Source organism: Copadichromis virginalis, linkage group LG14 (assembly GCF_057382275.1).
Source record: "Copadichromis virginalis isolate Kocher_CV1m ecotype Utaka linkage group LG14, C_Virginalis_male_GT1.1, whole genome shotgun sequence".
Taxonomy (NCBI): Eukaryota; Metazoa; Chordata; class Actinopteri; order Cichliformes; family Cichlidae; genus Copadichromis; species Copadichromis virginalis.
In genome coordinates, this window is record NC_140631.1 from 27,213,093 (window position 1) to 27,230,752 (window position 17,660).

Consider the following 17,660-nt stretch of genomic DNA (forward strand, 5'->3'; position numbering starts at 1 on the left):
TAGAAGAAGGAAGCAAACCAGGCTCCTTTTTTTTTTTTCTTGCCTTTTCTTTTCTTCTCACCCACGGCTTCATTTTAATGTGAATTAATTAAAGCAGAGGAAGACAAGAGGGGTCATGCATGGGAACAGAGATGCAAAAGGGAAGCTGCCATGTCTCCCCCTCCCAAGCATTAGAGTGTGAATGGGGCTGTCCACCCTCTCTGTAGGGGGCCTCCCTGTCCTGAAACATGTGAGCTCATTACACATTTCAGGCTCCTGTTTGATATGTAAACATGAAAACGTACACACAATATTCTGGAATCTAGATATTAGATCTAGATATTTTACAGTGTATGAGCAATGTAGATGATGGCACTGACTGGGAAAAGCCTAAAAGCTTAAAAAGTATTTCCTTTTAGCTATAGCTAAGCTAAATAATTGCTTGCTAACCGACAAAATAAGCAATTCCAACTTCCTCAAAGTGGCATTAAACCAGCAGAAATATTGAATTACATCCAGTTACATACTTTCAAATAATATTTATCGCCATAAGGAAAAATGCATGTGAAACACATCAATTAATTAAAGAAACCAGTAGGATACAAAAGAAATTAATATCTTTATGCTTTAACAAAAAACTTGATTTCACCTTTCACCTTATTAATTTTATTTTATATTAAAGTTATCATATATTGGGTATTTTTAGGTAATCTGTTAATTTCTGCAGTGAGAGGCTAGTGTGGGGAAAAACTTCTGTACATTATCTGATGCACAGGTGTGGAAAAAGAGCAGCGATGTGCACAGACACTGATGATGTTTCAGTGTCAGTAAAAACGTCAGTAGGCTTAACTCTGAAGGAACACTGACGCAGCAAAATTGCATCAGTGTTAATCCCATCTTAATCACGACATAATACTAATGACGGTGCAGGCTTACACACACACACACACACACACACACACACACACACACACACACACACACACACACACACACACACACACACACACTCTTTTAATGCCATCAGTGGTTGCTGCACATCTTCTGCAGGTAAAATTTCTTGTTCTTCTCTGAAATGTCTGTAGCAGAATTTATTTATTTATAGCTTCACACTGAAGTCTGTATCCCACTGTCCTGAAAACATAACATATGTACACAGACGTACACGCAGGGGGATCAGGCCTGTTCTGGCAGCAATCACAGAAGCAGACAGTGACTCCACTGCTGTTCGTGCAGATATACAAAACTAAAGCCTCGGTCAGCAGGGACCTGTGAACACCTGCTCTTAGCTCAGCTCTGCTCTCTGCTGCATGTGAAGGGTTAGTGGTGTGAACATGTGGTGCTTGTGGGGGCCACCGAGGTCATTTGTCTTCATCCATGGTATTCATTGGATTTTCTGAACTTCTACGGCAGCGTGCTCTGCTCTGACACAGCCATTCATCAGGACCACTGGACCACACAATGCAGCAGAGCCATCTCCTTTCACTAACGTGTTTTGTGGCATGCAGGTGGTTTATAAGAGGACTGCACTACGAATGGGCGTATGCGATTCCCATGACTGCTTCATTAAGCTGTGGAAAAGTTTTAGACATAAATGGCCTTTTTTATGTACTATTTTTAAAGTGTGTTAGAAATAAGTGACAGTCGAAATGTGTGTTTGTGTAGGTCATTGTTACTTGTCCTCTGATAATGTCTCTGACTGTACTATGCCGCTCTCAATAGGTCCATTTACTGTGTAACAAGAAAGCATTAAATGCTCCCTTCCATGTGAGCATGTGCAGAGCCTGAGGCAGAAAGTCTGGTTTAACAAAGAAAGTTTAAAAAGCCCCCACAGTGGTTTGGGTCTTGATGCAGCAGTGTCATCATATTTGTTTCCCTGCTGTGATGCGACGTGGTGCAGCTCATGTTTTCCACCTCTCCTCAAACTTTACATAAAATTTCATGTAATTTACTGCAGTAAAAAGTGAGATTACTTTTGAAAAACAAATAAAGCTCTGTTCCCTGAAACATTCTGACAACAGTACAACTTTGTCAGATGAAGAAGATGATGACTTTTGTTGTCTTTAAGTTTTCCAAATATTCACTCCTTTGTTTATTTCACATGGATGTATTTTTTTAAGTTAAAATGGAAATTAAAAGGTTAATAAATCTGCTGTTTTTCCAGTTGTGAATAAAATTAATGTGAATAGCTGTGTACGTGTAGGCGTACTCAGTAAACATAGAGCTAGTTTTCATTCTATGCTTCTGCATAGATGTTAGGGAGAGTGTTTTCTTGATTTTACTGCTATAATGTGTCCTTCAGAGAGAGAGGGAGGGTTCACGCGTGTGTGTGTGTGTGTGTGTGTGTGTGTGTGTGTACAGTGTCTTACACTGACAGGCAGGTGTAATTACTTTCAGGGGTCTGCGGTGCAAAGTCTTCCATGGTTGGGAAGTTTTCACTTTGAGTTTAATTTCATTTTCAGTGCAGTGGAGTGGAGCCTGAGCCTTAAATCTGTGCTGACGCTGCTAGCTTTAAGGACCCTCACTGTTGTAGTAAAATAGATGCTCATGCAATCACTGACCCTGCTCCACCCCTGCTCTCCCCCACTGCCAAAGACAGTGTGATTATGCTTTGTGCGGCAGGATAAGTGTACTCTGATTGATCATTATTGATCAGAACTGGATTTGCCAGACAGTAATGGGCCTGCCCCTCAGGACATTATGTCTGCTGCTTCTCTGGCCCCCCCTTCTCCCCTATCTTTATGTCCTACTTCAAGGGCCCTCCTTCTCATTGTTTAGCCTCTAATCACAGAGCACTAAGCTCCTTCACTTTGCCTCCACTTATCTTCTGTGTTTCCATCTATGTTTAAGATAGAGGTTGAGGATGGAGGTGGATTGTGAAGTTAATCAAGTCAGGGAGCATGTGTGTTTGTTTCTCTTTACGGCTCTGTGCAGATCAAGACCTTTTTCCAGGAAGAATTTTGCAAAGCCTACTTTAAATGATGTTTTTAAATGTATTTGCATACCTGCTTGCTTGTGTGTATACAAACTTCTTTGAAGACTGCATCATGGTTGCTGGCAGTCACTAGGTGAAATCGGTCGGTGCTGCACCTGAAACCTCATTGTGATGCTTTGGTCTCTAGCAGATTGCTGTAGTGAATGAGACTGACCTGTCTGCAAACACTCAACGATAAAGTAGCTTTAAAACTTTGAAGAGTTCACCTTCAAATTAAAAGTGTGCCTTTTGAACCATGTTGGTTTCACTGGTGAGGCACCAGTTTTACTTCAGAATCTTTGCTTCTGGTTTATGTTACACACTTTCAGTTTCATTACTGCTGAGGGAGCAGATGGTGGTGAGTGTTTGCAGGCAAGTTGGTGCCTTCCACCAGGTGACCGAGGCAGTCTACTGTCAACCAAAGCAGACACAAGGAGGGTTTGGGAACAGCACCATATTTCCAGCCAGCAACCTTCAGCAAGCGTGTCACTGACCAGTCTCCAGGCCTGTGTGACTAAGACATACATCACAAACTGTTATAGTTCAGTGATAACTGTAAATATCTGAATTATATACTTTTCAGCTTTAAGCCAAAATTAATCATTAAAACACTAAAATAAGTGGAGACTTGACCCCTCTTCCTTTTGACAAAGCCGAGCAGTAAGTGCCTTCAAGATTGAAAGTACAAACTTAACTAAATAGAAAAAAGAAACTGTTCCATGGGACGCATATGTCCAATAAAAGCAAATATTTCATTAGCATGAAAATATAGCTGATATATTGTCTTAGTCTTCTTTTTTTCCTCACTCCTCCGTGTTGTATCCCTGATGCAGGGCTCTGTACTTGGGAACATTTTTCCATTTAGCTGTATAAATCTGATTATATGTGTGGAAAAAAATCACAAACTGCGCTGTGCTTTTCTGCAAAACAATCATCCAACATAATTTCCCCTCCTCTATCCAAGAAGTCAATTACAAACATGGGTTCATTAAACAATGGTTTCACTTAGAGCTGGGCGATAGAACGATAACGATATGTATCGCGATATAACTTTTACTCGATAGAGAAATTAAGCTATCGCGATAGACCTCGCCGCTCTTGTTCTCTTAAAAAAAAAAAAAAAAAAAAAAAAAGGTCAGCCAATCCAAATTCAGTAGCGCAGAGCCGAACCAATCACAGCCGCAGCGTCACGTCGCGTGACTTGTTACGTACAGCACAAGTGCCAAGCCGCACGTGTGTTTGTTTGGGAAGCAGCCAGCGGGTAATGGAGCCAGCGCGTAATGGAGGAAATGAGTGTGCCGACTAGAAAAATCAACCGAGCGTGACCGAAGAGAAAACAGATGATGGTTCCAACGCCGGAGAGATTGTCGAACGGAAGAGCCATAGAAGTTCCGTAGTGGGAAGGTATTTCGGCTATTTCAAGTCTGACAAAAAACAGAGTAGCGTGCACTGTAAATTGTGCCGAAAGCAAGTCTGGAAATACAATAAACTGGTGCATGCGTCACACTGTGCGCCACGTTATTGTTTCGGTGAAATGAATTTCTACAATACTGTTACTGTTAATTCTACTCTCTGCAGTGTTTAAATGCTTACATACACACACAGTTACTGTCCCTCCACACATACGACTCGGTTCTGCTTCTATGCCGCAGCTTTGTTTACTTTTTCCCACCGAGGCTTCTAGACTTCTGATTGGCCAATATTTCTGCACGGTTAGGAATCTAGCGCCACCTGCTGCTTTGGCATGTTCATAGCAGCGTTTTCCTTCATTTCTGCCTTTATGTGTGGACGGGATTATTTTTTAAAACGAAAACGGAAAATCTCAGTTTTCAAAAATACCCGTGTACGTGTGGACGTAGCCTCAGTCTCTGACTGGAAGCGCTAATTCGTCATTCGGCTTTTGTCAGACTAAAGTAACTGTTAAAACTGTTTGAAAAGCTCAGCTATACAACAAGGAGAGATTGAGAATTTCCTTTTAGTTCTCAGTTTATTTGATATTGACAAAAGTTAGTCAGTTTTGTCTGTTCTTCTGTAAAACAAACTAAGATTTATTTTTAGAATTAATATTTTGTTTCTAAGTGGAATTGACAATTTAGTCTGTTTCATTTGTTCTATTTTGAAACTTAAACGCTTTAGCGGCTGCCTTTTGTGTAGTTTGCAATATTTGCCTTTATTTATCTGAAAAAGTCATGTTCCTTAAGTACATCTACCCTGTTGAACTTATTATGGGAAATAAATATTTAAAAACAAGCTGCTGATTATTTCACATTTTACTTGTGAGCAACGGCACATTTAAATCTTACAAATATAGTTATTTGGCTTATATCGTGATAGATATCGTTATCGCCTGAAATGAAAAAAACATATCGTGATATGAAAAAATCTCATATCGCCCAGCTCTAGTTTCACTTTAAGTAATAATTTTTTATTGTACCATAACAACTGATTGTGGAGTCTGCCAGCTTGTTTACAATACAGATAGACCGTCTTGAGCCTCTTTGTTCGTACTCCTCACAAGCAATAGACGAAGTCTGTGTGAATGCTCTGATGAGCGTGGAACTGATTACAGCTACACATACACACATTATCAGTACCACACACAGATTATATGACATGCAAAAAGCTGAAAACACCGTGCCACATTTTATTCCACAAGTTAGGCTCACCTGTTTGGCATTATAAAAGAAACTTTACAATTATGTAACACCGAACAGAAGTTGGTATCATTTTTTTAATAAGATGTTTGTGCCTTGTCTGTACAGAGTGAAAAACCGGGCCGCCTCTGCCTGCACAGTGACGTCAGACATCACCACAAGCTTCGCCTGCACAGCTGAGGGCAAAAAAGGTAAAATTAGCATGAATGGTGATGGGTATCTGCATGGGTAATTAATTCTTTATAATGTTGATTCTTGAGCTAAACATTCATGAGCCATCTGAAACCGTTTACTGTCAATGGATGTTTGTGTCGGTTGTATAGCCATTGTTGAGTTTGAACATAGTTCTTGGGTATAAGCAAAGTGAGATTTAAAGACTCGATCAGAGGTTAATTGTCTTGATAACCTCAATATTTTTCTGCAGTGGAGGTGGGAGCTGTTGGCTCTGCACTGCTCTCTAGGAGATAAAGCACTTCCTCATCTGCATTTTGTACTGATAATGGAAAGCAGGTCACTTGACATGTACTCTGCTTGCATAAAGGAGGGCTACACATGCAGCCACTGTCAGAAAACACTCTGAAGTGTCCCATAGCCGTCTCTCTGGTTTCTGTAACAGCTGCTTTGCTCTGTTTCACTCTGGTTGTTGTCATGAATGTGTGAATCTGATTTATAGCTCTTTTGTTTTGTTAGCTTCAGGAAGCATTTTGATTTGTCTCCGAGCTGTCTGCATTCACCCACAAAGCCTTTTCTAACATAAATTCAATTTTGTTACTGCTCAGGCTAATTTTTTCTTAAAATATATAGTTGAGTCTTGACATGTACTTTTCATCGTGCTGCAATTTACACATATATCAGATCTTCTTACACAGCATAAGACAACATTAAATAGTTAGAAAAGTGCAGTGGATTCATCAGGGAGAAATATTATTAGTGACATTTTGATGGAAAGAAACGTAAATAAGTTAGGATGTGTGTGTGTGTGCTGAGTGTGCCCGCAACTATTTGCCTGCACTCGGTTCTGTGTTGCACATGAAACCTCCTCATAATTGTTCTTACAGGAGACAGACATTCTCACGATCTCTAATGGACGCTGTAGCTATCCTGTTAATATCTGTGAATGTGTTACTTCACTGTGAATAAATCTGATATAATCTTATCTTCAGTGCGGTTAAGAATCTGGATTTTTCACACATTTAGTTAAATAAATTAAATGAATCTAACATTTCCCAGAAAAGTGATAAGTGCCAGGGCTACAGCTAAGTCTTTATTCTTGATTAATCAGTTAATCTTCAAGTGCGCAACCTAAGGCGAACAGAAAATGTTTTAGAGCCCAAACTGACTAAATCAAATGACGTGTCTTTTGAGAAATGTTGATTACGCGGCAGATTTTTTGCATGAAACTACATGTAGAAGCAGAGACTATGGTACAGTGTGCTTGTATCTTTCAGTACAGCTGTTAAGTCAGCTGCTTTTGCTAAGAAAGGCTGTCATGGTTCCACTTGGCATCTGAGGTTCATGACCCTTTTCCTGCAGGGACTTTTCCTGAAATGCCCTTTAACAGTTCACTGAATCATCATCATCATCATCATCAGTGTCATCATCAGCTCCTGGCAAGTTGACTACTGAGAGAAAGGGGAACTAACATGTTCTGTGTGGAAATGAGCGGTGCTGTTTCATAGAAATCTTTCTGCGGCAGTGGCAATTGAAACATCAAGTGATGCAATATGTGAATACTTTCATAATCATCTTGACCTCCCTTCTGTGATTTTTGCACAATCCCTTCAGCTTTCTGTTCAGCTGCGTTTTCTCACCACTACCACAGATAAACCAGTGAATGATGAATCGCGGTGTGGGCTGCAATTTGTGATCTTCCAACTGGATGCAAATCATTAGACTCATTACATCAGTGCCTGTGTGTGTGCGCGCGTGCTAAATGAATCTAGCTCTTTTCACCCCAACCCCCCGGTCTTTCTGCTTCTCTTCCTCCTCGGCCTCACGAGCTGCTTTAGTGTCCTGGGACAGCAGCCTGACGGACAGACAGGCAGATGGAAGTGACGTTGGCGACATCAGCGGGATTCAGCAAAAGCAAAGTAGATGGAAATCAATGGCGACAATGACAGTGGGGTCAGGAGAGGTTGGGGGGGAGGAAAGTGAGTGGAGAGGAAAGAGCTGCAGCTTAGTAAAGTTCAGTGTAAGATAGAGATGTCTCCTACAAATAACTCAAACGGACCTATGAGCCCAACACAGACCGGAGTCAGAGGTATTCATTGTGTGCTTCCTCCCAGCCTGGTGTGCTGCAATGCTAGTGTTGTTTAAAGTGTTTCCTTGAAAGTATTGTTGTTGTTTAGTGTTTCCTGGTTCACATTAAGAATGTGATTTCTCTGTAAAGAATAGGTCTAATTTGGAATAGGTCATGGGGTGCAGTCTGTTGGGATAATATCAGAACAACAAGGCTGGATTTACATTTATTTCTTAGAGGATGTTTCCTGTTGTAGGAAAATGTGGATCTTTAACAGCTGGTTTTTGACAGTGCTGCCTTGTCAGAAGCAGAGCCTCCATTTGCCACGTATGCCAACATCAAATTTGGTTATCAAATCTGTTGTTGTGGAGGGAAAGAAGGTTGCCTCTTCAGTCTCAACAGGGAGTTGCAGGCAGACACCTGCAGACATCCTGTAGCCTCCTCCTGACTCCTCCACTGCAGAGCGCCGTCCGGTCCACTGAACACACACTGAACACACACTCACTCCCTTTTAATGGCACCAACCTTTCTGAAATCCACTGAGGATTTCTTTTTATTGAAGAGTTTACTATTGGCTTGTTATTTTTGACCAAAGCCACCTTTAAAGTGGATGTATTACGTCTATATCCAGCTCCATTTTTATTCTTGGACTCTGTAAGAGTTGCTTTTCATGACAAAATTAATGCCTGTTTATCTTATAGTGCAGCCCCTCAATTCATCCTCTGACTGCCCTTTAGGCCATGCTTCTTCTTCGTGTTCACACCAAACACCCTAGAATTTTTTGTCGGTCATTAATTATTAAAGAAAAAAGATCATAGTTGAATTTTTAATGAAGTAAAGGTCAGTAAATTCGGGTCAGCATCAACACACTTTTGTTTTCCCTACATCAAAAAATTCATTCAGTTTAGTTTCACTTCATACTTTTTCAAACAAGAAAACCAACATGCTCAACTCTAAATAATCCATTTAATGGGAGCTCAGTAGGGCTGCACGATTAATCGTTAGAAAATCGCAATCTCAATTCATACTTATGTGCGATCTCATTTCCAAATGACAACGATTTTTTTAAAAAAGAGAGAGAAAAAGACGACGACGATTGTACCGCATTTTGATCCGGGACGTAATCTGCATGAAAACAAGCGCTCACTCTTCCTGCTCAACAAATGACAAGGGCGGAGCCTTATACCACGTGGTACAGAAGCTGGCTGCTAAAATTGGCAGGGAAAAAACAACGGAGAGCACGTCAGGGATGACGAGAAAGTGACAGGAGAAAATCCGTCCCGGTCAATAACATCAATAACGGGAACCTTATACAGCGCTTCCCTATACCCGTCGAACTCCCGCAGGCACAAAGAAATTACGGAGGCTATCACTTATCACCTGACCAAAGATATGGCTCCCATCAACACTGAGCAAAACGAGGGATTTAGGAAAATGATCAACACCCTAGACAAACGCTACACAGTGCCGTCCCGCAACTATTTTTCTATTGTTGCACTACCTGCTCAATACACGCAGTGTCGAGCAACGGTGGAGACGGAATTACAAGCAGTACAACATTTTGCGGCAACGACAAAATGTGAGACATTTGTTGTTTTTATGTTTATTTATTGTTTTTATGTTCAGTCTCAACTGTTACGAAGTTGATGTGCAGTTAATAAGTGCAATAAATATTTATACTGGAAAAGAGAATCGTGAGAGAATCGTGATCTCAATTCTAAGCAAAAAAATCCAGATTCTCATTTTATGCAAAATCGTGCAGCCCTAGTGCTCAGCCATGTAAGTGTCAGCTTATGAATGAGAACTTCAGCTCTCATACTTACACATATAAAGTATTTGCTATTACAAGGCAATAAGAAGAAACTGACAAGGCTTTCCTCTGTGTTTCCAATAGTCATGTAAAACACCACCAGGACCTAACCTCTAATAGGCAAAGGTGGCAACAATCAACAATACATCAGTGTGCAACTCCACCCACATGTACAGATCATCGAAATGTGTACAAAACAACACACACCATTAACACTGTCTGAAACACATTCACAGACAAAAAACCCCAGACGACGACAGTTCCTCATTTAGTCAGCCAGGATACAAAGTTTGTCAATGATATATAAATACGTGACAGAGAGCTTACGTTCTCTGTCACCACCTCTTTTCAATGACTCACTCGCTTCAGGCTGAACACACTCAAAAGCTATAAGTTGATAAATGATGCTGTAGTAAAGAAGACAGTGTGCAGAAATCTCCTCAATCTCTCTTAATATGTACGAGTTACTGATGAGTAGGGCTGCCACGATTAGTCGACTAGTCACGATTACGTCGACTATCAAAATCGTCGACGACTGATTTAATAGTTGACGCGTCGTTTGAAGCTTTGTAAGATCCCAAAAGATGCAGGAATGAGTAGCAGGATTTAAGAGTGTAATAACGGACTGAAACAGAAGATGGCAGCACTGCATGTACAACGATGCCAGCTGCCGTTAAACCCCGAAGAAGAAGCTGTGTCCTAGAATTCATAGCGCGGCCCAGCTCAGTTTCCAACAATGGCGGCAGCTACTTAGTTTTAATGTTACTCTTATTATTCTTTCTGGGTCACAAAATACACATTTAACATATTTTTAGGCGAGAATGTAGCTGTGTAAACCTCAAATATCTGCTCAGTTTATCAAGACACCGCATATTTTCAAAAGCGCTCCGACGTTTTCGGAGACGTCTGTTACCCACTAGCTCGATAGCTAGCCGGGGGCAAGGTCACTAGAGCTGTGAGAACACCGGACTCCTGGCAAATCGTTTTCAAACCCACCGCCGTCTTTCGCTACTCAGGTTAAATATATATGAGTCACTTAGATAACTTAAAAATGTTATTGTTTGGCTTTTTTAATATTTTATTTGTTCCTGAGTAAATCGGTTTGGCTGAGATTAAAGTTATAGTTTTTACACAGCTGAATAAATGTCAAGCAGACAGCTGATTATCAGAAGTGTGAGATGCTGGAGAATATACTCCGGTGTCCTGTTATATTTTAGATAGCAAGGAGTTTATTAAACTTCACCGAAACAATCTGCAAATTTCATAAAAATTTAATAAACTATCATCTTTTCTTTATTTTTAGTTAGCACATACCTTAAACACTTAAGGTATATAAGAGCAGATGCTGCTGGTGCAATAAGCTGTACGTTTTACGTCCAATGGATCTGATTAGTCGACTAATCGCAAAAATAATCGGTGACTAGTCGACTATCAAAATAATCGTTTGTGGCAGCCCTACTGATGAGTGTTTCCTCTTGTCCATATGTGACTGCACCTTATTTTCTTATCTGAAAGCAGGTTATGTGATAGTGAAGGACCAGTAATTAACAAAGATGTTTGTATCATGTTTTTGTGCTTGATTTTAGGGCTGTCAAACTGTCTCAGATCAGCTGTAGATGTTTTGTTTAACTTCTATATCATATCAGGTTAATAATGACTAACCTGGGGTCAGTCGAGACCTGGCATCTTCTTGCCTGACCTGTTCTCTTGCAGTCGTGGTGGCATGAATGCCAGATGTTGTACTCTGCTCCTGTCCGCCAGTCATACATTTCACCATCTGTTTGTCAAACCACCCCATGATGTAGCTCACACTCTAGTGTTGTTTGCACTGTTTGTAAGTGTTGTAGATGTTTTATATCCAGAGAGTTTGTTTTTGTCTTTTGGCGAGTTATCTCCTGTTATTATATCATCAGAAGCCCCTTCGTCTTTGTTCTTGTTGCCAGCATACGTCTGGTTCATCCCTCCTTATCGGTCACATTTCACTCTGATCTCAGGTCTGCCTGCATTGCTTTGACATACCAGTGAGCAGCACCTCCTCCTCCAGAGTGATTGCACTCATTCCGCTGGAAGCTGCACTCTTCTGCGAGCTCTGTCATTACTACCATCTAAGCAGTGTAATTACCAGCCTCGATGTGTGTTTGCGGTGCGCGATTCAAGCCTGCATCATGCTGGGCAAGCTGGAGTGGGTGAGCAGAGCGCGCGCGAGAGAGCGTGAATGGGAGAGCCAGAACAGGGGAGGTACATCCCTGAGCTAACTAATTACTGTATGTGAGTAATTAAAAAGCATTAAATGTCTGCTATTTATCTTCTGAAGTCTGTGCCAGAGACTGTGCTGGATGTTTCTGCCCTCCTCTCACTGAAGAGGAGGGAGATTAAGTCTTTTCTTCTTTTTTTTTCCTCCCATGTGTGTCTCCTTTTTTGCCTGTTTGTTTGCAGTCAATGATCAATTTATGTTGATTTGCTTTAAAAATACTCTCTTACTTTAAATACAACTGGTTCTCAAGATTCCCACCATCAGGTATACAATATATTAGCTCCTTACTGCTAATTACTTTGTGATGGGGAGGTTTCTTCCTCACACAGCAACAGCATTTGTTTTGTCTCAGTACCATTTACTTAAGAAAAACTTGGACTTTGAGTTGAGAATTTGACGTCCTGAGAGTTTGCATTTAAGAAAATTAACGACATTACCATCAGCCTCAGCTCTACTTTTGCTTACAGCTCATCGGCAGCTGTTAGTACTCTCGCAGATTTACAGTATTTAAACATCAAACATGCTAACCAACAGCATGTTAGTAGCACATGTGTGACCAAGTATTGCCACACAGTGCCTGTAGCATGGCTGTAGATCACATATGCACTGCATTACCTCACAGAGGGGCACCTCAAAGGCTGAAGTCCTTACTGCAGCAGCCTGGGTTTGACTCTGCTCCAGACCTTGAACTAACTACACGTCTCTCTACTTTTCTGTTTGTCCACATTATCCTATCTGCCAAAGGCCTAAAATACCAGTAACTAAATTAATAAAGTACACCTTACCTATACAATAAACACCAATAAACCAGGAAAACGCACCAATAAACACAGAGCACCAAGAGCTTCTATAGGATTGGATGTTATTTGGCATCCACATTAGAAAGAACGCAGGTTTAAGTCACTATGCTGTTGGCTTCACTCACTCTGGGAGCTCCTGTTAATGAGAATACAGCTGATCTGAACCATCTCCTTGTAAATGTGAGAAAGGACAACTTCAGAAAAAGTCCCGACCTGATTCACCCGGTGTTTTCCGGAGTTTATGTGTGAGAACAGCTTTAATCAGATGTGTTTCTCACTAAGGAGCTGTGTTCTGGCAAAGGTCACTGATAAAGAAGACCACACTCTCTACATTGCTTCTCTCATCAGGCACCTCAGACATATAATGAAGCCATTCTACCGCTCCGGCAGCTGGGGCGGATAATCTGCGATTGGGCCTCAGTGGATCACAGGACAGCCCTCTGAAAGAGGAAGGACTCTGTCAGAAAGCATGATCAGAGCAGGCGTCTTTGGGCCGGAAGTGACTGTGGTTCCGTAAAAACAAAGACATGATACATCCGCGCGGCTGTATGACGATAGGGAGATTCTGTTTGCCGTGAATGAGTTTTGTTGATGTTGCCCATGTGCGTGTGTTGTGTATGAGTAATGCGGTCTTAATGCCCAAAAGGACTTGAGCTAGCTCTCATAAAAGCCATTGTGTATCATAAAAGACACTGGGACCACTGTGAGCTGCGTTTACACAATGGAAAGCTCAACGTTATGCAAATTGGACTTTGTAAAGCGATAGCCAACCCAGGAGTCGACATTTGTAGAGTTCACAAAGACGCGTGTAGCTGGAGAGAGCACATTTTCTGCTCGTTCTCACTGGAAATAGTTAAATGTTTAACTCCTGTCTTTCTGGAGCTTCCCTTGCAGCTTTGTGCGCAACAGTGTAGTGTGTCACTGCTTAAATTTTAATGCTGGACGTAATTATGCAGCGGTTCGTTGTGTTTGAGCGTGTGTTCCTGCTGTTGTTTGAATCATATTACATTTTTTAAAGCGCTTGTCTTACGAGTAAAATTGTACTGCTCCTCTCTGATTAACTATGACCATGAGTTTGGTAACTGGTGAAAGTGAGGTGAAAGCACCATGTGATGACACGTACGGTTGAATGTGATGCAAGAAACAGGTGACAGATGAGTGGCATATATGATGGAAGTGGGGACATGAAACCCTAGGATTTTATGAAAGTTAAGTATAACAGCAGAGTAATATGGAACTCCAAAGAAGTACAAAAAATTAAATGGTGAGCAGTGGAACTTTATGGGCATATTTTATAAAGGTATATATGCAGATGATGAGCTTATTCACTGTGTGGAGCCTTATATAGATAAGAGCTTTAACCTCACAATGGAGAACTAAATGGAGACTGAGATTAGACAGAAACCTGAGAATGATAAAGGAAAGAGAGAAATTCTAGTGGTCTGTCTGCAGCATAGAGAATTAAGCACATTTACATTTCAGACATTAAGCTGAATATCATATTAATAACAAGTAACCCCCCACTGAGACTGCATTTTATCACATTTTCACACTTGCCAAATTCCCTGTTGGTATCTGCAGCTCTTAAAACATTTTCCATAACCCGTGGTTTCTGTTTCATCCAAAATAGCTGTTAAATATGTGCATTCTTTGTCCAGGTAAGCAGTAGTTTGGCTACAAAATGCTCTGATAGCTGCAGGTTATCAGAAAAAACACCTAAAAAAAAACAAAGAAAGTGGGATTGTCTTGACAGCACAAGGATAATATGTCTGCCAGTGTCGATGCAGGCCGGTTTTCTGGTTTTCATGGCTCTGACAGTACATGCTGCAGAGAAGATAGAAGTCAGACAGAACAACGTCTTATAGTGAGATGAGACTGAAACTGTCCACTGCAGCCACTGTCTTCATGCTGAACTCTGCTGTCACTCCCTTTCTTTGCAACCAATCAGTATTCTACCCAGGGCAAAGTTTTGTTTGTAGCCTCTGCATTGGTTGAATTCCCACAATCCCTCTCACAGCATAGCGAGAGCTGGTCAAATGAGCACAGACAACACCATAAATCCACATCAGTCTCTTCAATACTTATATGCTATGCTGTAGTTATTTAAATGTAAGTAAATGTTCTTCAAAGCACTAAAGTGAACCTTTTAACTGTTCGTCACCTGCAGTGAAGGTTTATCAGGTTTCTGTTTAGAAAGAAAGCTCCAAAGCAAGTCATTTGACTATTGCCCTCCTGGTTCCAGGGCAATAGTCAAATGACTATGGGTTTGGTTTAATTCTCAGTAAAATTTCCAAGTCGGTTTTCAGTTAAATGTGAGGTTTTAAATGATTTTGAAGATTATGACATTCTGATTTCATTAACTTTTTACGCAGCGTCCCAACATTTTTCACCGCAGAGCTGTACTGCCAAGATCCCTTACTGGGTCTCTCTTTACATTTGCATATGGACCACCATGCCAGCACATTATCATTTCTTGCTGTCACGCAGTCGAGTCATAACCACATCATGAAAAAAAGAAAATAAATAAATAAATTCCCTGCCGGTCACCCTAAAGTACCAACGAAATCAAAACCAAAAACACGCAACCATGACTTCAGTCTGTTGTCTGCACTCACAATGACCCAAGATCAGAATAGTCCAGTCTTCAGGTTGATCGAGTAAGCTGGACGTGACCGTATTCCTGTACCTGTTTGCTGAACGTGTAACCATAAAACCTCAGAAGAGAGAAAACAGAAGTCTTTATAAAGCTAGTTCATTTTTAAGACTTGGTGCTGTGTGAGTGTTATGTTAAAACATACTGTTGTGGTTCACCAAGCAGTGCTCCAGTCTCCTCCACCCACTTTCTTGACTTTTGATATCTACTTTAGCCAAAAGGGTGAGGTTTGGTAAAGTGTTCTTTTGCTTTCTCTTTCTCTCTCTCTCTCTCCTAAAAACTATGAACCACACAAAGTTGTTTGTTTAGTGTCGCGCTGTGGAAAGAGTAGAAACAGAGTAACTTCTTTGTGACTGTCACAGCCGTGAGCCCACATAACAGCGAACACAAATATAGGACGCTTTTGTTTTTTTGGTATATAAAAAAATTGGGGGGTTTCATTTACTCATGCTTAAAATACAAAACAATCATCAAATGGCCCAGAATAAGAAAAGAATGCATAGATTTTTGTGTTTATGTGTGCAGTCGCCCCCTCCCTCAAAGATCATTTTTGAGCCCTGCTGTAATCTATGCAGTGGGAAAATGCTTCAGTGTATTTAAACTGTCTGTGCACTCTCCCTGTTTGGATTTGTATTACTTTCTTGTCTGATAAAATTAGCTAGTGTTTCTGAGGTTTTAATCTGCAGCAGAGCGGCTGCAGCCTTCGTGTCCTGTGGGTGTGCGGCTTTCTGTGTGTGCGCGCCATATGTGATAATAATATCCCTTGTCAGCCTCCTGAAGATTAGCCTGGATGGGAGAAATCCTCTGTCATATCCCCTCACCTTATTTTCTCTCTCACTCTGGTTTATCAGTCCTACGTTGTTTTACAGTTTAGAGACTCTGAGTTTTGACTCTGTGGAAAAAATATGGGTCACACAGGCTTTATGATTTAAAAATCAGTGTATTTTAAGGCACATTTGTCTTTGTCTTAATATTTTTCCTGATTGTATGCCTGTTGTTGTTTCTCCTCTCAGATCTGCATCAGACATCATCCAAGAAAGAAGCACAAGAAGAAGAGGAGGAGGACGGCCTGGTTCCAGATTGGATGGACCAGTGAAGTCTTTCCCACCCTCCCTGTTAAAAGCAATGTTTTTGGGAGCTGGAGGTCGTAACAGCACCTTCCCCAGCACCCCTCCCAATATGGGATGCCAGCCCCCTGCCCCCCTGCCCTGAGCTCTCCTGGGGTGTCATGAATAGTTACAGAGACAGAGGGGTAACTTGCACCTCCTCAGACCTTCTCGATGGAGGCGGAGGAGGGTTGCCCCAGCACACTCCATTTCGTCACACCCCTAATGGGCACCCGGCGCTAGGTCCCTCTGACCCGGTCATCCAACCACGCATCTCTGTGCCCAAAATGGGTGTCCGTGCACGGATCGCAGAATGGCCTCCACGCCGTGCTCAGTCCCGGGAGTCGCTGCTCGAGAATGGGCAGATTGGCGGCAATCACTACGGCGATGACGGTTCAGTTTTATCAGTTTTGTCTGACTTCAGGCTGGTGCGGGGAGGAGTCGCCAGGTTGCCCCGGCGGAGGTCCAAGGATGTAGGAGAGTTTGGCGGTGAGAGAAGTTCTCCTTTCAGCCTGAGAGTGTTCCCACCTTTGAGAAAGCGCTCCAACAGTGAAGTGACGCTGAGCGAACAAGATGAAAATGAGGTGAGTGTGAAATCTCCCTCTAGTGCCTCTTTTACACGTGTAGGTCCTAACTGGATTAATTGTTTTCCTTTTAGCAGTAGTCCAGATTGAGTTAAATGACTCAAACAAACCAACTTTACAATGCATGACTTCACAATGACTGACATCCACAAACACCAGTGACTGAATGCAGGTGATACAGCTCTGCAATCTGCTCTGTGGACATATTTACACCGTCCAAGAAAACTTTAAAAACTTAAAATGTTGTTACTGCGTGTTTAGTCTAAACTCCTTTCTGTTATCACAGATGCTGTGGCACATGTCTGCGGTTACAGATGATCTTCCATTAACATTTAAACAAATAGTTTATCAAGCTTTGACAGGCGGATTTAATGGTATTAACTTTTCAAGCTATGCTGAAATCACATATCTGCGGTTTTAAAATTCTGTCCTGCTTTACTTTAATGTGATTAATGAAGTGAAGTTTTACATTTTCATGTCACTTGCTCTGTGAATTCATGATGTTGTTGTTGTGCAGGTTTATTTATTTTCAGCTGTAGTTAGTATGGGTTGACATGCTAACCTAATGAGATTGTTGCAGATGTTTTTGGCTGTTCCCTTACCTCCA

The 17,660-nt window shown here is 41.4% G+C and overlaps 1 protein-coding gene across 2 annotated transcripts in view; it reads left to right on the forward strand.

The window, feature by feature from the left end:
- Nucleotides 1–17,660, forward strand: part of sipa1l3 (signal-induced proliferation-associated 1 like 3) — a 95,040-nt gene that overhangs the window by 52,617 nt on the left and 24,763 nt on the right. For both annotated transcript variants that reach the window (XR_014914860.1, XM_085430229.1), the window contains exons 2-3: nt 5,716–5,798; nt 16,377–17,053. Coding sequence is in view for 1 of the 2 variants with exons in the window: in XM_085430229.1 (XP_085286355.1) it covers nt 16,592–17,053 (462 nt within the window). In the remaining variant the exon portion in view is untranslated. The remainder of the gene's footprint in view (nt 1–5,715; nt 5,799–16,376; nt 17,054–17,660) is intronic.